General features: G+C 42.5%; 1 protein-coding gene across 6 annotated transcripts in view; it reads right to left on the bottom strand.

Moving 5' to 3' along the window:
- CCDC149 (coiled-coil domain containing 149) overlaps nucleotides 1–25,985 on the bottom strand; it is a 90,124-nt gene that overhangs the window by 39,039 nt on the left and 25,100 nt on the right. For 5 of the 6 annotated variants that reach the window (XM_039542087.1, XM_039542090.1, XM_039542089.1 and 2 more), the window contains exons 3-4: nucleotides 10,622–10,783; nucleotides 9,341–9,379 (exon numbers count right to left, since the gene is read on the bottom strand). In XM_039542087.1, coding sequence (XP_039398021.1) covers nucleotides 9,341–9,379; nucleotides 10,622–10,681 — 99 coding nt within the window. In that variant the 5' untranslated portion in view covers nucleotides 10,682–10,783. Of the gene's footprint in view, nucleotides 1–9,340; nucleotides 9,380–10,621; nucleotides 10,784–21,488; nucleotides 21,687–25,985 lie in introns of those variants that run through there. The other variant, XM_039542086.1, reaches the window with a different exon arrangement.

The following is a 25,985-nucleotide window of genomic DNA, read 5'->3' as shown; positions in this document are numbered from 1 at the left end:
CCATTGGTGAGATCTACTATGGCAATTCATGTGGTTTCTACTTTTGAGGTTAGAGGCTCAGAAGATCACAGTAAAGTTCCTTTCGTTTTTTGGAAAAGATCAAAGCATTTTTAACTAGGGCTGTCAAGCAATTAAAAAAATTAATCGTGATTAATTGCACTGTTAAGCAATAATAGAATACCATTTATTTAAATATTTTTGGATGTTTTCTACATTTTCAAATATATTGATTTCAATTACAACACCGAATACAAAGTGTACACTCGTCACTTTATTTTTTATTAGAAATATATGCACTGTAAAAAATAAAAAATAGTATTTTTCAATTCACCTAATACAAGTACTGTAGTGCAATCTCTTTATCATGAAAGTTGAATTCTACATTTGTAAGTTATGTACAAAAAAAACTGCATTAAAAAATAAAACAATGTAAAACATTAGAGCCTACAAGTCTACTCAGTCCTATTTCTTGTTCAGCCAATTGCTCAGACTAACAAGTTTGTTTACATTTTTGGGAAAGAATATTGGCTGCTTCTTATTTACAATGTCACCAGAAAATGAGAACAGGCATTTGCATGGTATTGTTGTAGCTGGCGTCGCAAGATATTTACGTGCCAGATGTGCTAAAGATTCATGTCCCTTCATGCTTCAACCACCATTCCAGAGGATGTGTCCATGCTAATGACAGGTTCTGCTCAATAAAAATCCAAATCAGTACAAACCAATGCATGTTCATTTTCATCATCTCAGTCAGATGCCACCAGCAGAAGGCTGATTTTCCTTTTTGGTGGTTCGGGTTCTGAAGTTTCCACATTAGTGTATTGCTTTTTAAGACTTCTGAAAGCATGCTCCACACCTCATCCCTCTAAGATTTTGGAAGGCACTTCAGATTCTTAAACCTTGGGTCGAGTGCTGTAACTATCTTTAAAAATCTCACATTGGTACCTTCTTTGAGTTTTGTCAGATCTGCAGTGAAAGTGTTCTTGAAACAAACAACATGTGCTGGGTCATTTGAGATTGCTCTGTTTTACCTGTATTCTGCCATATATTTCATGTTATAGCAAAGACACGCAATTCTCCCCCAAGGAGTTCAGTCACAAATTTAATTAACACATTATTTTGTTAACGAATACCATCAACATGGAAGCATGTCTTCTGCAATGGTGGCTGAAGCATGAAGGGACATACAAATGTTTAGCATATCTGGCACATAAATACTTTGCAATGCTGGCTACAAAAGTGCCATGCAAATACCTGTTCTCTCTTTCAGGTGATATTGTAAATAAGAAGGCAGCATTATCTCCTGTAAATGTAAATAAACTTGTTTGTCTTAGCGATTGGCTGAACAAGAAGTAGGACTGAGGGGACTTGTAGGCTCTAAAAAGTTTTACATTGTTTTATTTTTGAGTGCAGTTTAGGTAACAAAAAAACCCTACATTTGTAAGTTGCACTTTCAAGATAAAGAGATTATACTACAGTACTTGTATGAGGTGAATTCAAAAATACTATTTCTTTTATAATGTTTATACAGTGCAAATATTTGTAATAAAAAATAATATAAAGTGAGGAGTGTATACTTTGTATTCTGTGTTGTATTGAAATTAATATATTTGAAAAAGAAGAAAAACATCCAAATATATTTAATAAATTTCAATTGGTATTCTATTGTTTAAGTGTAATGAAAACTGCCATTAATCGCAATTAATTTTTTTGAGTTTATCGCGCAAGTTAACTGTGATTAATCGACAGCCCTATTTTTAACTGCTGATATGGTTGAAAACTGAGAATGGCTCAGATCTGTCTGTTTTAGAGGTTATATTTCCTAAACAACATAACTATCCAACTTTAGGGCAAGAATTAAATAGTTTCCGATTTTAGTTTTGAGACAGCAACCTTTCAGCCAATACAAACTCTTTTTCAAGGTCTGCTTCAGTAGAATGATTTTTTCGGCATGCTAACAAATAAATACGACAGTCATCAATATACTGAATGGATCAAGCAGCTTCAAGATGCATTCTATCAATCATAGAACATTAGGGTTGGAAGATCCCTCAGGAAGTCATCTAGTCCAATCCCCTGCTCAAAGCAGGGCCAATGGTTCAGAGATTACTGCCTAAGGGGCATTAAAAATATTTCAGGTTGTTTTCAGGGCTTTTTCATCTGAACCAAAGCAGCTGAGGCTGAAGTTCTTCTAGAATCAACTGACTTGCAATGTTTTGATGCAAATTTTGCGAAAAGTGACTGAATTTCAATAAAGGCGGGATAAGTGAGAGATTGAGTTACTTAAGAGGAATCCTATTTGTCTCTTAGAAATATTTCCACTTGTGAAATACATTTCTATTATGAATGTGAACACATCTGCATACTCCAATAGCATATGTAATTTGAACCCCTTAGAAGAACTGAATGTCACTAATCAGTGTTGACAACTATGACACTGCAGTTGTACTAGCTTCAAGCCAAATGCAGCTACACTGACTATAACGGGTGTTTGATCTACACCCATTTATTTCCTACTAAAACATTTTTCTGGGATTGCAATCTCTGCTGCATTTTACTGCTTAGTCAGATGAATGACTTAAGCCAATGTAACAAATCTTTATATTCACAACTGAGATTTTGGGAGAAATTTTAAACAAAGGATTTAGATGCCAAAATAAAAAACAGCCCTCTTTAACATGCTAAAAGGACTCAATAAGCAAAGCACAGACTTGCCCCTTATTGCAAAGCTTCTATTTTACTTCTGTTAAACTGAAACAAATAAGCCCCGCCACCAATGAGTAATTGCTGGAGAATTCATTCCCCCCAGCTTAGAGGTTCTGCACTACACACATTTTGAATTGTACCAGATTCCAAAGGTTTTGCCAAGACATCATCAAGGCTCTCATTAAACGTGGAAGGGGAGAAAATTTTGGAGCCGCAGATGCTCTATAATAGTGTTTCCTCAACCTGATGCGGCTTTTCTAAACTGCACCAAGGAGATCTCAGGGACTGGCGCCAGTCCACAACCCAGTTGTTGAGAAACACTGCTCATTTTTAGTTAAGTACTCAAAACTTTTTGAGGGCAGCAAGAGGAGCATGAGAGTGGATAAGGGCTTTATTTTAAGTTAACTTAACCAACTGAAGTCACTGCTAAAAAAATCATCAACTAATATGATACTGGCCAGTGAATGGCTGCCAGGGAACAATGATTTTCATTCATTAAATTTGTTACTGACCTGAACAGTATTTGAACAGGTAACCAAGAGATAACGGGGGGAAATCCTTATTCAAATACATTCTGGAATCATCCACTGTCCTTGTATAAGATTCCTTTATCAGTTTCTCAGGTCTAGCCACATGAATAAGTGTTATGCTCCTTCACACTACTGTATGAAAATGGATAGGAACACCCCTTTAATATACCTCAATTCTCTGGCACATAAATCTTACATGGCACTCAAAAAATCCTACCTTTAGACACTGCCCAAAAAGAGGGTTTTGTTTTTTTTAAAAGAGGTGGTGGGGGAATGGAAGGTAAACATCCGGAAAAAATATACCTTTAAATATTTAGATACAAATGTGTAAAAGTAGCTCATCTTTATGTTAATATCTTACAGTATTCCCATTTCTCACACCCATACCTTCAACAAGGGAGGACAGGATAAAAGTCTGTTGAAACATCAGGTACACTTTAGGGCTGTGACTAATAGCAAGTTTAATTGCAATTTGTCCTCCTATGCTTTCATATGATGTTGACAGGTAGTTAATACAGAAACTTGCTTTGCTTAGCAAAGGCCCCTGTTCACTGCAAGTTACAAAATGTGATGACCTCTGTTAGCATGACAATCTTATTAGAAACTAAACTTAAACCTTTCACCATCAGTCTTCCCCCTAAATGGTTTTGAAGCTATGGATGTAGCAAACAAAATGCACCATCTACACGTCACACATTTCTTCGGACAGAAAAAAAAACTCCCCAATGATGACCTAATAAAATAAATAAATACAGAACCCCTGGAGGAGGATCCAGGCTCTCTGAGATCAGTCACAGGGATGCTAGCACAGAAATACATCACCCGGGGCCGACAATGTTTTGCCAAGACTTGCTCACTTTTACTCACCTCTAATAACTTTCAAGACTGGAATTCAGAAATGTGGGATGTGTTTTTGTAAATACAGGGCTGATTAAAAAATATGAAGCATGGATTTCCCCCCCCCCCCATGCAAAGCTCTTTATAGAAATAAATGCATCATCAAGGAGCTATATTTAGGTTTATCAATTTAGAAACTACAGCTATAGAACCATTGTGGGTTTTTGTGTGTCAACCAAGAAATTCTTTGCATGTCAGCTCTGGTCCTCTGTAGCAGAGCACCTATTAACAGTTACCCAGATCTGTCCCAGTTGGGAAGGGCTGCAGAACAAGAGTACAGGTAGGTAGCAATTGTAGCCTCCTTTAAGATGTCACTTGTTCCCAGTGCTCACTTCCACTCCTTCACCAATAACAGAGAACCTTAAGATTGCTAGAAGCTTTCATAAGCAAGTTTCTAGAAGCACTGCTCACTGGGAGTGTTCATTAAGGGCATTTTTGTACCTACACCCCAAACACATGCTGCTAGTGCAGGTATCAGCAACCTTTGGCACGTGGCCTGTCAGGGTAAGCATCCTGGCGGGCTGGGCTGTTTACCTGCTGCGTCCACAGGTTCGGCCGATCGGGGCTCCCATTGGCTGTGGTTTGCCGTCCCAGGACAATGGGGACTGCGGGAAGCGGTGCGGGCCGAGGGATGTGGTGGCCGCCGCATCCCACTGCCCCCATTGGCCTGGAGTGGTGAACTGTGGCCAGTGGGAGCCGTGATCGGCTGAACCTGTGGACGCAGCTGGTAAACAAAGCGGTCCGGCACATGCCAAAGGTTGCCGATCGCTGTGCTAGTGGGTCAAATTTTTGTCAGATCTAGCCAAACAGGATTATTTTCTGCTTAAATAAAGGCCTCCATATTGCCCAAGAAAATCCTCTCATGTGATTGTTTTATGGGAGTCATTTCAGTTGCTTTCAGAATCCAAGATGAACAACTTTGCCTCAAGCAGAAGGTAAAACAGAAAAACAAAATCTTTGTAGCCTTTTGAGAGTGTTATTTTAATGAACATTGGGGTGTTTTCCAAGGATATTAAAGTTTATCCATGGGCAAGGGTTCTCTATTCCAATGAAGTAAGAAACGGAGAAAGGAGAGAAGCACAGGGAGTGTGAGGGGTTGGGCCTCAAAAGATCCCAAACATTTTGAAAATGACTATTAGATTCAACTTCTCAGAGCACCTTTTCTTTTTAAACTACATTATGAGAAAAACAAAAACACTGTCACCCTACAGAACAAGACTTGCAACACTGCTAAAAATCCTAGTTTTCAACCTACACGTTCACAACACACAGAATGCCCTGTTTCTATAAGACTAAAGATATGCAGAAACTAGGGTCCTTCCACTCTGCAGGCAGGATTCGTCTGAGCAGGTGCAGTTTGAAATATACAATACTGTTCTCTGAAGCATTACAAGGACAAACAATCTTGCAGTTTTCCATCTGCCCCTTCACAGTAAGGGAGTCACTCACCCACAAACCAGAACAAAGCTGGTAGGTCTCATTTTATTACTAGTACTTGGCACATGAGTAGTGCTTTTCATCTTCAGACCCCCTTAACAAAAGGGAAATCACATTAATCAATCCTCAGAACATCCGTGAGGTAGATAAGGGATGATTGCTTACCTCCAAACGCTGCTTTTCTGAAGATGTTATCTTTCAGGATTCTCACTCATGGCTCTTAGCGCTTTAGCGAAAGGCCAGCAGTACTTCCAGCACAAATCTGATGACAAGTGGTTGTAGACACACTGCTCAGCTTTTTGACTAATTCTTGATAGTCAGAAACAGCCACCAAGAGTAACTGAATGGAGTTAGCCTTTAAACTGGATTCTGACAGGTGAAGGGGGACAGGTAAGCAGTTAAGAAACAGACTCACAGCTTAGGGTTGGAAGAGACCACAGGAGGTTATCTAGTCCAACTCCCTGGTCAAAGCAGGACCAACCCCAGCTAAATTATTGCAGCTAAGGCTTTGTCAAGCCAGGCCTTAAAAACCTCTAAGAACGGAGATTCTACCAGCTTTCTAGGTAACCCACTCTAGTGGGTCACCACCCTCCTAGTGAAATAGTTTTTTCTAATTTCCAACCTAGACCTCAGCCAATGCAACTTGAGACCATTGCTCCTTGTTCTGTCATCTGCCACCACTGAGAATAGCCTACTTCCATCCTCTTTGGAACCCCCCTTCAGGTAGTTGAAGGCTGCTATCAAATCCCTCCTCACTCTTCTCTTCTGCAGACTAAGTAAGTCCAGGTCCTTCAGCCTCTCTTCATAAGTCATGTGCCCCAGTCCCCTAATCATTTTTGTTGCCCTCCGCTGGACTCTCTTCAATTTGTCCACATCCTTTCTGTAGTGGGGGGCCCAAATCTGGATGCAATACTCCAGATGTGGCCTCACCAGCGCCAAATAGAGGGGAATAATCACTTCCCTCAATCTGTTGGCAATGCTCCTACTAATGCAGCCCAATATGCCATTAGCCTTCTTGGCAACAAGGGCACACTGTTGACTCATATCCAGCTTCTCGTCCACTGTAATCCCCGGGTCCTTTTCTGCAGAACTTCCACTTAGCCAGTCGGTCCCCAGCCTGTAGCGGTGCATGGGATTCTTCCATCCTAAAGTCTCTGCAGTTGTCCTTGTTGAACCTCATCAGATTTCTTTTGGTCCAATCCTCCAATTTGTCTAGGTCACTGAACCTTATCCCTATGCTCCAGCGTATCTACCTCTCCCTGCAGCTTAGTGTCATCCACGAACTTATTGAGGGTGCAATCCATCCCATCATCCAGATCATTAATGAACATGTTGAACAAAACCAGCCCCAGGACCAACCACTGGGGTACTCTGCTTGATACTGGCTGCCAACTAGACATCAAGCCATTGATCACTACCCATTGAGCCCGATTATTTAGCCAGCTTTCTAGCCACCTTACAGTCCATTCATCCAATCCATACTACTTTAACTTGCTGGCAAGAATACTGTGGGAGTCCATATCAAAAGCTTTGCTAAAGTCAAGGTATATCACGTCCATCACTTTCCCCACATCTACAGAGCCAGTTATCTCATTATATAAGGCAATCAGGTTGGTCAGGCATGACTTGCCCTTGGTGAATCCATGTTGACTGTTCCTAATCACTTTCCTCTCCTCCAAGTGTTTCGTTAGTCAGTCAGAGTCCCTTAGCCCCAAAAGAGGGCATCTCCTGTCCCCTGCACTGATCACTTATGTTTGGGTGTGCTGTGAGCTCCAAGTTGTGAATCTTGGATGCTGCTAAATTGTAGTGTCCAGCCCAGTGGTCTCCATGCTTGTCAGGGCTTCCTCCGCTGGGTTTCACCTACTCCTCCAGCCTGGCTATGGGAGTGCCTTAGCCTGCTCTGTGGGCCAATATCCCAGCTCTGGGTTAAGGCTGTGTTTAGACCTACTCCCTGCAGCAACAGCAGCTGCTTGCTCCCAAACCCAGCCTCATCCCAGCAACACCCCTCTGCCACCCAAGTAGCCTATAGCCAACCAATCCCGTCCACAGTGAGGCAGAGCTAAGCTCCATTTGTGGAGTGGCATTTTCCTTCTCTAATGGGAAGCAGCCTGGCAACGGGAAGGCAGGAGTGGGATTCTGACCCAGTCCTCTGGCCAACCAGATCTGAGACAGAGGAGCCAGCTCCCCTCTCTGCCCTCTAATCTAAACTTAAAGGAGGAGGTAAACGTGGAGGGGTGGCCCTTCCATACGCTGACATGCATATGTGGAATGGCAGCTCAACAGGTGTCACTAACAGAACAGAGCCAGTAAACTCAGAATAAAAGTTGACATGTGGTTTTAATTCACTCCAGTGCACACAGGCAGTATCTATAGTACATTTAAATCTTAACCCTTAAAATGTACTTCCTTCTAAGCGCTGTTTTCTAACCTTCCTGAATACATTATTTTCAGCAGTCTTCTTACTTTTCTGTAGACCATTTTGAAGGGAAGTATTGTGCAATGTTGCCAAAACTTATGAGTTCATCACAAGTCTCAACATATTTGGTGTTTTTTCCTAAAACGGCAGCACCTGGAGTCAAGTGGTTCTATGAACATCTCAGTTACCATTTAAAAAATTTAAAAGGATGTTTTAAGTTCTGTAGGTTGCAGAAAAAAAAACTAGAAAATTTGACCTGAGTGACGCTTAGAGACTCAAAACAAAAAGGAACCCATAATTTGTTATTTTTAAAAGTCAGGATTTCTAAGCCAATCTCATGACTTTTTGAGGCCTGAGTTGATTTTTGAACATTTGGGGATATGGATTGGGATTTCACCTCTCTAGAGTTTAGAAGGGATATGAATTTAGGTTTTTTAAAATATGGTAGATACGGAGAAGGAAAAGCTGTTAATATGAATGTTAGGCACCAAGAGGGACTGATGACTGACTAAAATGAGGATTCTCAAACTCTCAATAGTGTGGGCTACACCTTAGAGAGACTGTTTCATGGACACCTTTCATTTGGGCTCACCCAGACCACCTTCCCTCCTATCTGTACTCACATAATATCCCAGGGGCAAAAAAAAAGTGCCTACATTCAAAGACAACAACAGGAAAATATTCATGTATTTTCACCTGGCTTTAGTGCAATAGATGTTTTGCCCTTTTTGAGAATACAATGGTTATTTTTGTTCTTCATTTCAACACACCCTCCCATTTCTTGTATTTCTCAGTAGAAACCAAGATCTATCCTCGTGCAACTGACAACTCTCTACATACCAACAAGTACTCTGTTGAGCATGGTATCTGAACCTCTAGCCTAAAATAAGTATAAGCAATTAATATAGCTCCCCACTGAAACCCTTCCAAAACCAGGAGAGCATGCAATTGGAAAGAGCACCTAAACACAGTGTAAATAACTGGTATACACTCAACACATTCCTAAGCTCCCTTTGACACCATGATGCCCCCATTGTTCACTTGTTTTAGGACTCAACTACAAGAAACAAATGAAGAGGGCAATCTCAACTCTCATTACCTTTGTTTTTTTCAGTTTAGATAAAATGATAGGCATAACCATTTGCTCTGTTTATTAATGATAGCTCAGATATTTCAGGAGTTAACAAGTTTAAAAGAAAGCATGAGTCACTGAAAACTTCATGGTCTTCCAATGTGAATTGGAATGTCCACTTGAGTATCAGATTTTGTTTTATTGATATCAATATAATTTTAAGAGTTTGAATTCTCACAAAATAGTTTATGTATGATGCCAACTAAAGCAGAAAAAGCCCACCTGTTTCCTTTTTTCAGGAGGAAGAGAGGGATCCCCATCCTACAAATAAAGAGATGCATTTTATCAGCAGCTTATTTCTGAAATCGGTAACCATATAATCTTTGCAGCTCTGAGACTTTAAAACACCAGAATGTATCTGAACCAACAGTTTTCAAAAATTAGGTTTTAAAAAGTTGCAGTTCGATTAAAAACACTTCATGTTAACTTCAGAAGATTCTTGGAACTGGAAAGTTAAGATTGATTTACATTGCTAAAAACAGCCCATCATACATTTGTGTTGCATTGTTCTCCATAACAGTACATGACGTTACCATGGCATAACACCACAGTCAGTTTTTAAATGGTAGCCTGACTTTTAGACTAATCTCCTTGGGATTGGAACAGTCTTTGTTTGTGCCTTATATACAGTCTTGGCAGAATTTAATTTTTTTTCCCATCAATTAATTAATTTTCTTCAATTAACTATTTTTACAGTTGCAGGAAATTAAGGGGAACAGGTTAGGGCAGCACTGACAGCAGGGCTACAGAGGGGTTCCTCTGCTGACTGCAGAGCTGCAGGATGCTCTCTGTGCTGTCGAGGGGCCCAAGACACTGGGTGCCAGGTGCGGAGGAGGCTGCAGTCCTGGCTTGGCAGAGCACAGATCCCCGGGCAGGGCTACCAGGAGGACGATTAGCCACTCAATGTGGGGGAGAAGGGAGACCACCCCATGCTGAATGGCTCCGTCCCTGGGCAAGAGCCATTCAGCAGTGAGGTGGCCTCTCTCACAGCCATAGGCTTGTCCTTCTCCTTACAGCTCTTGCCAAAGGTCTCTGCTCGGCCCGCCAGGACCAACGTCTTCCTCACACCTTGCATCTGCGGAGATCCAGTGTTACCGGCCCATTGTCACGGCTCCACCCACCGACTCACTCACTCCTTTGACAACAGGGCTGCAGGGGGCTCTCTGCTGCCACAGGGCCAGTGACACCAATCCCTGCAGGCACAAGGTGCAGAGGGGAGGTTGAACTTACAGCGACTGTTACCATCATCGGTTTCAGAGTGGCAGCTGAAACCAACATTTACCAACATCTGTCGATTTAAATTGAATCCTGCTAAGCCTACTTTTATAGCACCAACTACATCAGTGCTTAACAAATAAATAATGGTGGAACTGGGATTATACCATCTGGAAGTAGGATAGCAAACAATTTTACAGCACACTCTGCATTCACGAAAGGAAAACACTTTTTAAATTCAGGTTCATTCTTGCCCAAATCACTACAATGTTCATAAAGGTAACATACAATCAGCTCCCGGTATTTCTTTTTCAGTGACTGGTGTCGTTCCCGCAGCTGATTGGCCATAAGCTTGTACTGGTCTCTCTCCTGTTGACATGTGTCCAGTTCCTTGGAAAGTATCAGCAATGCTTCTTTTTTACTTTCTAGCTTTCTTTTACATACGAGATACTGCAAGACAGAAAAGGGAAAGTAATTGGACAAAGCATTAATTCACAAGACCGTGCTGAACTGAGAAAACTAAGTTTGCATTCTTTAAGAAAATATTTTAAGAGCAATTTATCTGTAAGGGTTTAGAGGTTTGCGTATGCATCTTTCTAGGTTAAAACTAAAGACTTTAATATACTAGAATAACTGGGAAAGTATTTGCTGGACAAGAGAATCCTAAAATCAACTCTTAGGGCCAAATTATTCCAGCAGTTTCAAGTCACAGAGTGTCCTGGCCATTTTCCCCCTACACACCATCCACAGAAGCAGCCAGGTAATTCCACAGCTTAACCTTGATTGTGGCTTTTGGGGCATATAGTAAAATGTTCCTAAAAAATTCCCAATCAGCATTATGTAAATTACCATTAATTTTTAGTTCTGTAATCAGTTCCTCTATCTATCTGTCAAGACTAGGTCTAATATAGAATTCCCCGGTATCGGTTGCAACACTTTTTGAGTTAGGAAATTGTCATCCATAATATTTAGAAATTCCAAGCATGTTTTAGTACTGGCACTATGAGATCTCACGCATGTATCACCTAAACTGAAGTTCTCCATAATCACACTTTTTCCGCCCTACACACAATAGATACATGCATAAGGGCTGATACATGCTGGTCATTCTGCTCCCTAATGTGATTTGGATATCTGTAGCAGACACCAAGTAATACCCCATCTTATGCTTTATCTGTTTGGACATTGATCCGTAAGCATGCAGAATCATTTTCTTTTGAGTTATCAGGGACTTAGAAACAGGTAATGCCATTTTTGGCAGAGTGCCACTCCCCTCCCCTTTCCCCCGCTTGATCCTACCTAAATAGGTTTTAACAATTGATTTTAACATTCCTATCATGGGAATAATCAAACCTGGTTTCTGTAATACCAGCTAGATCAAATTTATGCTCATAAATGAGCAATTCCAATTCCTCTTGTTCGTTACTATCCAGGCTCCTAGCACCGGCGTACAGGCCATTAAAGTTATGTACTAGTCTACCCCATGCTACCACCTTCCCTTGAGCCCCTGATTTTAAGAGAAAAAGTTGGAGAAAACGTATGTATATTTTATATATACATTTATCATGCTTTTCTGCCATATCTGAATTTTAATTCTCAAAAAGTGTTTAGACCAGTGGTTCTCAAACTAGGGCCACCGCTTGTTCAGGGAAAGCCCCTGGCGGGCCAGGCCGGTTTGTTTACCTGCCGCGTCTGCAGGTTCGGCCAATCACAGCTCTCAGTGGCCGCGGTTCGCCGCTCCAGTCCAATGGGAGCTGCAGGAAGCGGGCGGGCTGAGGAACGTAATGGCCGCCACTTCCCGCCGCCCCCATTGGTCTGGAGCGGCAAACCGCGGCCACTGGGAACTGCGATCGGCCGAACCTGTGGACACTGCAGGTAAACAAAACGGCCTGGCCTGCCAGGGGCTTTTCCTGAACAAGTGGCAACCCTAGTTTGAGAACCACTAGTTTAGACAACTTACTTCAGTTTTTACAATGTGCAGTCAGACTCTCTCACCAAACACAGGAGAGGATGTCTGTGAAGAAGTGCTATATTTCTACTGCACATACTGTACAACTTGATGTTATTCACATATGAGATATGGTACTAAATACATTTCGAATTTGCCCTGTAAGAGACCAAACATCATAGCATTCATGAAAACAATTTATAGTTTCATTATATACTCTGACAAGAATACTTTGTCATTATGGGTTTTTATACAAAGCAACAGCATCAGCACTTCCATACTGTTCAAGTCAGTGTAGTTCTTCAGGACAAAAATCATTACTAATATATACTACTTGCCTGGAATTGACTTACTTAACTTCAATTTAAAATGAGTAAGGAAAAGGTTGGGGGACTGTCTGATACGTTAGTACAGCTAATGTCTTCCAAAAATGGTAAATGCTTAGTTGCAAAACCAAAAGGGAAATGAAAAGCAATTCCAAGAAGGATTTGAGCTCCTGGAGAGGACACTTCCACCTTGGGTTAATTTTATTCCTGGCAGCAAAGAAGCTGAAACACTGCCATAAGTGTTCTGGATTATGATGCCTTAGCATAAGCCTCAAGCAACTGTACCTCTCTACTTGTGTCCTTACTGACACCTTGAAAGTGGCAAATCCCTGGTAAAAACCCAGAAAGGCATCCAGAATCTAAAACGTAATGCTGTCAGAGTTACTCTAATGACAGCAAAAACAAGTCTAAATTTCAGCAAACAATTCTGAATTGCTACTTGGAAGTAACATCACAAGCCAAAAGTTATGACTTCAGGTGAATAAAGCTGTTGGAATAGAAAACCATCCTACTAACAGAAATGTTTTCATATATGGTATAACATATCCCTAATAAAGAAAAAAGATAAATAGAAGGGATTAAAACAATACTAAATATGAGACCTGAGAATGATCTGTAAAGGGCCTTTCAAAGTTAACTATAAAAGTCTGCCTCCAACTGTCTTGCTGATAAATCACTTGAATTTCAAACCTTTTCCTTTATGAAGGATTCTTCTTTGAAGAGCCCCCTTTCCTTTATTCAGATGTTCTCATATACGTAAGCCCCACAGATTCCTTCCCCAAATAATTACTAGCTACCAGAAATGGCAATTGGACAGGTAAATTAATACATATAAAAGTGAAAGCAAACCAAAATTCCTTGTAAAAAAAGTCCCCATGCTCATTTATTGACCAGGAACAAGGGGACTGGCACATGCAGTCAGCCTGATGTGGATCATAGAACTGGTTATGCAATATGTATAATGAGAAGGGAGCAGCAATTGAGCACCTCATATCAGATGTTCACAATGAGCAACTACCTCCAAGCACCACTATTACCGGCTGGGTAGAACCAGCGTTAAGATTCAGGCCTTCAGACCATAACATGGAATTACAAAGAAAGATTTGTTAGTTACAAGAGCTACATGGTAGCCTGTAACTATACTGCAATACAAATGCAGGCTTTCAACCAGTAAATATAGATCAAATGCTCAACAAAAATAGATCCTGCCATCCATGTCAGGCCTCCATTAAGAGTATATTCAGAGCATGAAAGAACATGTCACCTTTTATGGAGAGTAGGTAATTTTCCCTAATCAATTAGGCTGGCAGTCAGTGACTGAGCCATGAACAGATGGTGACAGCTGTGTTCAGGGTCCAAATGAAAAGGTATCACAATCTCCTCCACACATACAGTGAATTGTGCTCTGACTTAGTGACTTATATACTGATGAAGAGCCATACATCAGAAGGCGGCCTGATATTTCTATGTGGGCATTTTTACCTTCTAAATGGATTTAAAAAATAATAGGAGATTTGCTTCTGTGGACTTAATGATGTCAAAAGAAAAAAAATCTACAGTAATAGCCTATTCTGCTAAGTTTGATGATTCTCCAAAACTATGTTCCCAATTCTAATCTATTCGTTATAAGGTGAAAAACAAATTATATCAAGACAGAATTCAAAGTACGCATGCCAGACACTATGAAATGCATATGCTTTTTACCAATGGAAAAAGGAATTAATAATGGCCATAAAGCGAATGAGGCCAACTGAACACCAAAAGAGGAGTGTATTTAAGGAAATAATGGTGCCCTGTTTAAATCTGCATATCTGAACAAATGAGACCAGCAGAACCAGTGTGGTGCCAATTAAAAGAGAACACAACACAGACTTGAATATTCTGTTTTGAACAAAGCAAGAAAGGTGATTTTTAAGTGAGGTCTGTAGAAAAAATATCCAATAGCTGTTTCTGTTTACATGAATGCCAGAGGTTTCCTCTTCTCAAGTGGAAGAAAAAAGTTACGTACAGTATGCCACAAAATCTGTGAGATATGAATAAAATGAATTCTGTAATGTAGTGCAGACACAGTGAAATATTTTATACCACCCCCCACCCCCAAAATCTCATCTCTTCTGAATGGTTATATTACATTGTTTTTTTAAAATCCAAGAAAGCTTCCTTTTCAATGTCAGCTAAAAACAACAAAACAAGAAGTTACCCATGAACCTGACTGCGAACCTTCAATCTAAAAGGCTAAAGAGTACAGCTTTCCTTATTTGCCTAGTGACTTTTATCTACCAATTAACTGTTATCTGCAATAAAGCAAATGATAATTGCTACAAGGCAGATCATCATAATTAAAAGGAATATATATGACAAACTACTATATTGCCTGAACTGCTTTACTACCTGATAACTTCTTTAGTGAAACCGAGTAAGAGACTGATATTACAGGAGAGTGGAATTGTGCCAAGGTGACCCTCTCTACATCAAACACTTACTATTTGTCCATTGCTATTTTTAGTGACAAATCTGGTTAGATCTCATCAGCTACTGTACAGACATGGTCTAATAATCCGATGAAGCTGGGACACGGTCAAGGTTTTAGACTTTTACAAAAATGTATGACAAGTTCATATCACAAAATAGTTTAGAAACGTGTCTATATCACATTTGTATAAATGACTGGCTTATACCTTGGTATTTCCCTTCTTGCCATTATTTCCATATCAAACAAATCACCAACTCGCAGAGAGCAAGAGTAATGAAAACATCTCTAACCTCAGCTTATGAATCACTGTGGACTGCATTCTACGTATTCTCAACACTCTGGAATAAGTGCAACTCCTAATTTTTGGTAGGAACTCAATGGTACTATACAAAGATCTTGAAACTTTTCTTCCACTGCTATTTCCATTCTTGAGAGCTGAAACTATGCAATCAAATCTTTTGGACAAGAAATCCAGATCACTAATGTTTCACTCCCTCAAATATTAATGCCTTTATCTTCACAACCCCCTCCTCCATGAGGTATTTCAGATATGGGGAACTGCGGGACTGAAAGATTAATGCCAAAATTTCTAAAAATATCCATTGATTTTGGGTATCTTAATGATGGAGTAACCTTCGAGTTGCCACGGGGCTGACTTTTCACAGGTCAGCACTGACTTCTCCCACTGACTTCAGTTGCAACGTTGAGTGCTCAGCACACCTTAAAATTAGGCTTTAGGTATCTAGTTAGGTCTGAGGAACTCAATTAGTGGCTACCTGTGACAATTCTGGTTTAAGTGACTTTCCCAGCATCACATACGAAGTCTGTGACAAAGCCAAAGATAGAAAAAAGTTTTTCTGGGTTTCAGTCAATTGCTTTACCCATTAGACAATCCTTTTTCTTCCTACAGTTCCTTCTTCCTTCACTATAAACCAGGGATTGGCAACCTTTGGTACGTGGCTCGCTAGGGTAAGCACCCTGGCAGGCTGGGACGGTTTGTTTACCTGCCACGTCTGTCGTTTCGGCCAATCGCAGCTCCCACTGGCCATGGTTTGCCTTCCAGGCCAATGGGGGCTGCAGGAAGCGGCAGCCAGCACATCCCTTGGCCCACACACCGCTTCCCACAGCCCCCATTGGCCTGGAATGGCAAACCATGGCCAGTGGGAGCTGCAATCGGCCAAACCTGCAGACGCTGCAGGTAAACAAACTGGTCCAGCCTGACAGCAGATTGCCATGACAGGCTGCGTGCCAAAGGTTGCCAGTCCCTGCTATACACTTTCCAGCCGATAAAGTACATGAGGCAGGGGTCCTATAGGCGACAGGGTCCTATAGGCTCACTATGGATCAGAGTTTAGTCACAGTTACTTGAATTGCTGAACACTATTTGTCCTGGTCTACACTGACTTAACTAGGTCAGCATCATGTAATTCAGTGATCTCCAAAGTGGGGTGCACAAGAGGAACGCCACCAGAGCAGTGCTGCTTTCCGCCCTCCCCCACTTCAGCAGTTCGGCCGGGAGTCCGAGCAGCTTTTTTTTTTTTCCTCCGCGTTTCGATAGTTCGGACAGGAGCAGGGGGTGCGTGCTCAAAAAACTTTTACTGATGGGGTGCGCGATCAAAATTTTGGAGACCACTGATCTAATTTGATTTCATTTTTCAAAGTCATATTCAAAGAGCATATTTGGTAATGTAGACAGGCCCTTAAGGGATTTACGGTCTGTGTGTCAGATCTTATTACCCACGTTCAGCCTTCTTGTGGTACCCATTGGATACCTTTTTCCTGTTCTGGACCATAGTGGGCAGAGATACAGTATTCACCTCTTTCACCCCTCTTGCTTCCCCAGTATCCAGCTGTCTGTACTGCCCAAGAAATGTGGCAGCCAGTGCAGTAACCACCCCGACAGTTAGGAATTTTTTTCTAATGTCCAACCTAAACCATCCTTGGTGCAATTTAAGCCCATTGCTTCTTGTCCTATCCTCAGAGGTTAAGGAGAATAATTTTTCTCCCTCCTCCTCGTAACAACATTTTATGTATTTGAAAACTTATGTCCCTCGTTAGTTTTTTCTTCTCCAGACTAAAGAAACCCAATTTCTTCAATCTTCCCTTATAGGGCATGTTTTCTAGACTTTTCTCTGGACTTTCTCCAATTTGTCCACATCTTTCCTGAAACGTGGCACCCAGAACTGGACACACTACTCTAATGAGGTCTAATCAGCACAGAGAAGAAGAATTACTTCTCGTATTTTGCTTACAACACTCCTGCTAATACATCCGAGAATGATGTTTGCTTTTTTTGTGTTACATAGTTCACTCATATTTAGCTTTTGATCCACAATGACCCTCAGACCTCTTTCTGCAGTACTCCTTCCTAGGCAGTCATTACCGATTTTGTATGTGTGCAACTGATTATTCTTTCCCAAGTGCAGTACTTAGCATTCGTCCTTATTAAATTTAATCCTATTTACTTCAGACCATTTCTTCAGTTTGTCCTGATCATCTTGAATTTTAATCCTATGCTGCAAAGAACATGCATTCCCTCCCAGATTGGTATTGTCTGCAAACTTTATAAGTCTATTCTCTATGCCATTATTTAAATCATTGAAGAAGATACTGAACAGAACTAGACCCAGAACCGATTTTTTCGGGACCCCCCTCATTATGCCCATCCAGCTTGACTGTGAACCACTGATAACTACTCTCTTGGGACAGTTTTCAAACCAGTTATACACCCCCCTTATAGTAGTTCCATCTAGATTGTATTTCCATAGTTTATTTATGAGACGGTCATGCAAGACAGTATCAAAAGCCTTACTAAAGTCAAGATATACTACATACTGTATACTGTTTCCCCTCCATCCACCAGGCTTGTTACCATGCCAAAAAAAGCTGACTGTTACTTATCACCTTATTATCTTCTAGGTGATTGCAAACTGATTGCTTAATTATTTGCTCCATTATTTTTCCAGGCTCACTGGTCTGTAATTCCCTAGGTTGTCCTTATCCCTCTTTTTATAGATTGGCATTATATTTGCCCTTTTCCAGTCCTCTGGAATCTCTTCCATGACTTTTCAAAGATAATTGCTAATGGCTCAGAAATCTCCTCAGTCAGCTCCTTGAGTATTCTAGGATATATTTCATCAGGACCTGGTGACTTGAAGACATCTAACTTGTCTAAGTAATTTTTAACTTGCTCTTTCCCTATTTTAGCTTCTGATCCTACCTCATTTTCAGTGGCATTCACTATGTTAGACCTCCTATTGCTACTAACCTTTTTGGTGAAAACTGAAACAAAAAAAAGTCATTTAACACTTCTGCCATTTCCACATTTTCTGTTATTGTTCCCCACCCCCTCTTCATTGAGTAGTGGACCTGCCCTATCCTTGGTCTTCCTCTTGCTTCTAATGTATTTGTAGAAATGTTTTCTTGTTACTCTTTATATCTCTAGCTATTTCATTCTCATTTTGTGCCTTGGCTTTTCTAATATTGTCCCTACATACTTATTTGTTTATATTCATCCTTTGCAATTTGACCTAATATAAGCCAAGTTTAAATCAATTTAAGACAGTACTACACACATGGTTTTGTACTGATTTAACTAAACTGATTTTTAAACTCCTTTTAGTTAAACCAGAGCAATTTTTGTGAACACAAGGCTTACGTGATTGCCTCAGCTCACAGGAAATCTGTGATAGAACTGCAAACTGAATCTTGATCTTCCAAGTCTGAAGGCAGCGCCACTCCAGCAGCAACACAGCAGTAAGGATGGCATGGTATGGTAGTGCCACCCTTACTTTGTGCTGCAGCCTTCAGAGCTGGGCCGCGGCTAGCAGCCGCCACTCTCCAACTGCCCAGCTCTGAAAGGAGCACAGAAGTAAGGGTGGCAATACCATGACCCCTCTATAATCACCTTGTGCCTCCCCCACCATGCTCCCTTTTGGGTTGGAACCCCGAGTTTGAGAAACGCTGGTCTCTCCAGTGAAATCTGTATAGTATAGGTTAAAAAGTACACAAAAGACCAGATTTCACAGTCCATGACGCATTTTTTATGGCTATGAATTTGGTAGGGCCCTAACCATAGCCTAAACTTGGTCTGATCAATGAGGCTCTGCATGGGCACAAGGGCTCATCCACATGGGTTTAATTTCAGGATCAGAGCCCAAACTTGGAGTTTGTAGGCTAAAATATTTTGGAGGTCTGATGAGCAAAATAAAGTCATGAGTGTTTTTAAGAAGTCCAGGGACGTTTCCCTCCACCATCATTTAAAAAACCCCTTTGTCCCCATCCCCCATGTTCCTCAAAGACTGATGAGAAAAATTCTGTCCTGACATTTCATATTGTATAAAAAACAAAAGAATAGAGAAAATGCATATTTCAGTCTTTCAGCTTATTGTGTATTTGACACAGCATTGTGTGTGTTGACAGTCAGACCCCAATCCTGGAAGTAGCTGAATTAGCATAGACCCCCCATGCTCACACAAATTCCCACTGATGTCACTGGAAGTTGTCACAGCTTCATGGCTCTGTGTTGGAGTATTGCTTGCAGGACTAGGGCCTTAGACCACAATCTTGCAATGTTATGCATGCAGAGCCCAAGTGAAATCAGTGGGTTCACCCACATGAATCATATTGTAAGATTGGGAACTTTCAAACAGCAGCAGGAGAGAGAAGAGTTTTTTGTAAACAGGAAAATGTGCTTGTAACACAGCAAAGGTTGTGGGCATAATACAGTGGCAGTGTACTACCTGATACTACTTTTAACTCACTTGCTGGAAACTAAATGAATTTCAAGTTGATGTCTCTTTATGTGGTTGCCTGCTAATTTGGGTTTGTGCATGTGTTACCAATTGTTAACAGCCTGTTACTATTTTTTTTTTAAAGTGTATATAGTTCAGAGGTTTGTATAAGGCCCATGTAAAACAGAAATAATATTTCTAATTTAATACTGAATTGTTACTTCTACCAATTGAGGCTACAGGCCCAAATCTTTGTCTACCGTAAAGATTGTTTTGCACAACTTAAGTGCCCAATTCTTCTAAAGTTGATGTCTAAAGCCTCGCATTTGAAATAAGATTAGAACAAAAACTAGAGTCTATTTTGTCTCAAACATGAACAAAGCTGTGTATACATACTATTGGCTACCACAGCATGCTTATGTTCAAGTGCAATCAGCTCTCAACCTTTGTTTTCTGTTGACACTAGCTAAAAGCTTAAAGCAATTTAAGGCCTAGGGCCCCAGTGCTGCAATTCAATCTGTGCACAGGTGAACCCCTGTGATTCTTTGACTGGCAATTGCAGGATCGGTACCTAAGTATGAACTGCCTTTCGGTAGTAATCAGGAAGTTGGTTCATGCAAGGAAAAACAAATTTAAAGTTTGGGCCCAAAGCAAATTGTGACAATGTCATTTACAGCTGTGCTATCCAGTGCCAATATTTAACATGCGACACACACTGGATGGGAGGCAGTGCACCATGAAGTTTCACATTGTATAAACTTCTGAAGGATGCCTAGCAGTTACACTGAAGAGTGAGGAGGCATGTAACATCCCCAAGCCAGCCAAATGACTTAAACATTATGGAGCTTTCCTTCCTGTGCCAGTAGAGCGCCCACCTTGAGAAGTTATCACCAACCAAGTCATCACAAACTTTTAAAAGAAGTGTCACTGAAAGGAACACATTCCTTATTCTACAGGAGTGGCTGCAAGTCTGGCAGCCCACACATTAGGGTGACCAGATGTCCCGATTTTATAGTGACAGTCCCGATTTTTGGGTCTTTTTCTTATATAGGCTCCTATTACCCCCCACCCCTGTTCCGATTTTTCACACTTGCTGTCTGGTCACCCTACCACACATGGTCACTCCAGTGTTTTGGGTCCACACTGGACTGTGTCTAGCTTTGAAATGCTTTGGGAAGGAAGGTGCAAACCAAAGGCCAAGGATCAGCAGCCCAGGGGCTGGCTGTCACGTGGCGGCACACACCCCATTAGGATCAGGAATAGCGCAACACCCAGGCTCCGCTCCACCAGCTGTTACTGCAGCACCTGCGGCGCTGCCTCCGCCTGCTGCACCCGCGGCGCTGCCTCCGCCTGCTGCACCCCAGGCTATTCCTGAGGCACCGGCTCAGCTCGGTGCAGGAACAGCCGGAACCATTCGGCTCACCGGGGCGGGAGCCAGCAAAGCCTGACGCCGGCCCGTGTCCAGGCCTACCCAGAGCTCCCGGCTGTGCCCCCCTGCCACGCCCGCGGGCTCGCTCCCTTCCCCCCCGCCCGGGCACCGGTCGGGAGCCCCCCGCGGAGCACAGCGCCGAGGCCAGGCACCGGCAGCTGCTCCCTCTGGGGCCTCGCCGCTGCCGCCGCCCCGCTGGAACATCGGCCGCTCGCCCGGCCCGGCCCCCCGGCCAGGCCGCCTCACCTCGCCCACCAGCCCCTGCCAGTCGCTCTCCGTGCGATTGAAGCTCATGGCTGCGCGGCAAGCGGAGCGGAGCGGAGCGCCCCGGACCCGCCTCCAGCGCCGCGCCGGGCCGGGCAGCGCTACGTGGGCTCAGCGGAGCCGCCTGCGCGGGGGGCGGAGCCTCCCCCTCCACCTGCAGGGCCGGACTCGCCCCCAGCAGCCCGATGCGGGCAGCGCAGCCCAGCCCCGCCCGCTACATCCTGGTACGGGCAGCCCCGCCCCTCCCGCTACATCCCGGTGCGGGCAGCCCGGCCCCGCCCCTCCTGCCCAGGCAGGGGTGGGTGGTGCTGCCCCTCCCCAGTGCAACAAGGGATGTGTCCCAGGAGCTGGCCCCTGCTCTCTGCCCACGGCCCAGGAACCCCTCCCTTGCCAGCCAGGCCGGCGGGCAGCAGGGGGCGCAGACTCCCAACAGGGGCGAGTGTTACCCACCACAGCCCTGCAGTGGGACCCGCGGAGCCCCGCCGCCTGACTCCGCACCTGCACGCTCTTGCCCCACCAGAAGAGCCTTGTGCTTTTCCAGTTTAGCTGAAACCCCGTGCAGAGCGACACAAGCTAAACTGCAGCAAACAGCTCTTCTCAGCAGCCGCTCTCCACCTGCGCCAAAATCTTTAACGTATTTAGCCTCGCTGTGCCCCACTGTAAAGAAGTATTAGTCCCATTTTACAGAGAGAGAGATGAGGTGCATAGAGGCTAAGTGACTTGCCCAAGGTCATGTAGGAATTTTGTGGCAGAGCAGGGAATTGAACCTCTGTCTCCCATAGTTTAAGCAAAAGCCATAACTACCAGCCCATACTTTTTCTCCTATAAGGTGGGGAAAAGGGACTCTCTTATATTGGCTTAAGTGGAAATAATAACAATATATTATTTTAAATTCACACCTTAGCTTAATTTGATGTATAACCTTCTCCTAACCCCTCAGACTGGATGGGCCAATTCAACTGCCATTGTAAATTAGAGCAACAGCCTCCTAGCAGCTATAACTAGTCACAGTGCAAAGTGGTCCAGCCACTTCCTCTCGATCTCCTACACCAGGGTCTACGATGCAGTGCCATTAGGTCATTTTGGCAGCTGTATGTCACCCACAGACCCCCTTGTGCAGTGAGTGTTCCCCTCCCATGTATGCTGGAGAAGCAACGTATGGGGGCAGGGAGAACAGAGAATGGACTCCAGTCTCTCAGAATCTGGCTCTTAAATTGTAAGCTCTGTAGGGCATGGACTTGTGTTATTTGTCTGTTTAAAGTTATACAGATGAATACATAGTAATAATGATCCTGGATATGAGCCTGCTGGACTCCGCTTCTCTACTTCCTTTTACTCCAGCAGCAGGTTTCAAGTTGTTACCATCGGCATCCTGCATCCTGGCAGCTGAAGTCATGGGCTTCAGTCACATGAGTGACTGGCAGGGGTGGGTGAGTGAGGCAGAGTCAGCAGTGGGAGCTATATTGCCAGCTCTTGTGATTTTATCACAAGTCTTGTATCTGTGATATGTGATTATGTCAGAATCACAACTTTCTTTTGAAAAAAATAAGTGAGTTTCTAGTCCTCATGGTTGCAGAGAGAGCCCCTGAAATGTGACATGAGTGCACTATAAAGGCTCAGAAACAAAAAGGCAAATAACAAGACCACAATGTTTACCTTTTTAAAATCTAAGATTTTAAGTTACTTGTTATCTTTAGGGCCTGACTCATGATTTTTGATCGCTTGGGATTGGCAATAGTGAATCCCACAGTATTTTAAGTTTCCTGAATGATTTTTTTTATGTTACTCATTTTAGGTCTTTGTTACAAACTGTGGCCCAAAGTTGTAGCCTTGGCAATCTGAGAGGTATCCTTTTGTTGTTGTTGTTTTGCACCCATGAAATATTTAGTTACTCAAAAACAAACCCCAGGTAAGCTCCCTGAGAGAGAATGAAATAAACAAATAGCCCAGAACTGTGTATATTCACTTCCTTTTTGTAGTGCCTTTTAATGATGGGGATAGGAGTCATCTTAACAGTCACAGAGATGAAGTCAGGACTGGCGCAACCCATTAGGCAACCTAGGCGGTCACCTAGAGCACTAACATTTGCGGGGCGGCGACCGCAGCGGCCGGATCTTCAGCGCCCAGGTCATCGGTGGTATTTCGGGGATGCCATTTTGGGGGGCGGGACCTTCCTGGCGTTCCTGGATGAAGTTAAGTGTTTACCTATCCCTCCTACCTCCTCGCACTCTTTAATATCCCCCTGCAATCTTCTTCTAACTCTTGAACCTCATCTCCTCCTGCTTCCTCCTCCTTCTTGCCGTCTCTCACTTTTTCTCATCCCTTTCCTCTTTTAGCTTTAACCACTCTCTCCCCCGGATCCTTTCCACCAACCTACAAACATATTCTTGTGTCCACTATCCAGCAAGATTTCTCTCTACTTGACATGCTTCTTTAGCTACCACCTTCTATCTCTGCTCCCTGGAACATACTGTCATTTCCACCACCTAGATTTCCTTTCCTCCATCTTTCCTTCCAGTCTACCTCTTGTCCTCCTCAATGTCCTAGCAAAGTCAGAGGGGCACTTCTCTATTTTTATTCTTTTGTTTGGTCTTCTGCCTTTAATACTACTGATCATCATTTCCTGCCAGCTTCTGCACGTATCTTATTTATTATTAAATTCCTAAAGGTTCCAGCCAAGATCAGGGCCCCATTGTGCAAGGCAGTGTACAAACACATAGTGCAGGGGTAGGCAACCTATGGCATGGGTGCCGAAGGCGGCGCACAAGCTGATTTTCAGTGGCACTCACAGTGGCCTCCAGTCCAGGGGGCTCTGCATTTTAATTGAATTTTAAATGAAACTTCTTAAACATTTTAAAAACCTTATTTACTTTACATACAACAAAAGTTTAGTTATATATTACAGACTTATAGAAAGAGACCTTCTAAAAACATTAAAAAGTATTACTGGCGCACAAAACCTTAAATTAGAGTGACTAAATGAAGACTCGGCACACCACTTCTGAAAGGTTGCCGACCCCTGACATAGTGAGACGCAATCCCTGCCTCAAAGAGTTTATAAACCAAACAGGCAAGACAAACAAGGGGAGAGTAAGGAAGTGGTATTATCCCCATTTTGCAGATGGGTAACTGAGGCTCAGAGAGATTAAGATGACTTGCCCACAGTCACACCGGAAGTCTAGGGTATAGCTGGGAATTAAATGCTGATCTCCTGAGTCCCAGCCCACTGCTTTAACCACAAAACCAGCCTTCCTGTTCTCTAACAGATGAGCTCTCCTGGTTCTCCTACCTCAGTTACTGTGTCTTCACCATCACTTCATCAATAACCTGAAAGCATATTCTTGTAACTCATAATCTGGAAAAAAAATTCATAGCCCTATCTCCCTCTCCAACTTCAGGGTTCTGTCCTCAATCTCTTCTTTCATACTCTTTCCAGACAGTCTCGTCTGCTTCTGGGGTTTTATCTCCCCTCTCTGCAGATAACTTGCAAATGTTTGTGTAACTCCAAACTCTACCACTCTATCTCACATTTCTGACTGTCTCTCTCAAATCTTTTCCTGGGGTATCTTGCTTTCATCTGATCTCTTATCAATTTACCGGTATCCTCCATTTATGTGTTGATCGCCAGTGCAATACCATTACCAATCCCTGAGCCTCTTAGTTCCCTAGGTAATCCTTTTTACTGGACTAAATAAAAACACAGGGCCAGATCCAGAGCTGGTGTAAATAGGCATAGCTCCATTTACTTCAGTGGAACTACACCAATTTACACCAGCTGATGATTTAGCCCACAGTTTTAAAACTTAGCTTTCAGGAATCACAGTCTCCTGTCAGTCAGTCAGCATCATTCTAGAAAGCTTGCCTTTTTGTTTTATTTATAGCTAGGCCAGTAAATGGAATTGTCTAGAACTTTGTTATTTATTTTTGTTGTTTTCATTGTTTATCTACTGCACTAACATGATCATCTCTTCCATCTTCTGCTTTGAAGACATATATGGTAAAAAAACAAACACAGGATACATTCTGGCAGGATATGTCATTGAAGCTTAATGAAAGTATGTAATGTTTGTCCCCAGAAGAATAATTTGATCTTGCTTTCTACAGGTGTTTCAACTATTTAATCGGGGTTTAAGTACCTCTGAATGAAGATATCACCTATTATGGATAGCACGGGCATTCAGGACCTGTGGTAATTTATATCAGCAATATTCTCATTTCATACTTCTGTTAGTCTGCTAATACCTAAATACATCCTGAAACCTTGTGCACCCATTCTGTTGGAGGCACTCCACATTTGTGGCAATACCCTTAATTTTAACATTTGCCCTCTCCCCTAGGTATCCACTCTACTTCTGTTGTGCCTTCCTGACTCTGGGATCTAGTCTGAGGCTGTTTTTTGTCCATATATATTCCTGCTGTGCCTCTTCAATTTTCTCAGGTTCAATGCTGGTTCCACTATTATCTGTCAACTCCTCTAGT

The sequence above is a fragment of the Mauremys reevesii genome, linkage group 5, assembly GCF_016161935.1.
Source record: "Mauremys reevesii isolate NIE-2019 linkage group 5, ASM1616193v1, whole genome shotgun sequence".
Taxonomy (NCBI): Eukaryota; Metazoa; Chordata; order Testudines; family Geoemydidae; genus Mauremys; species Mauremys reevesii.
The sequence above is the reverse complement of the archived record's forward strand: the minus strand, read 5'-3'. Positions and strand labels throughout refer to the sequence as shown.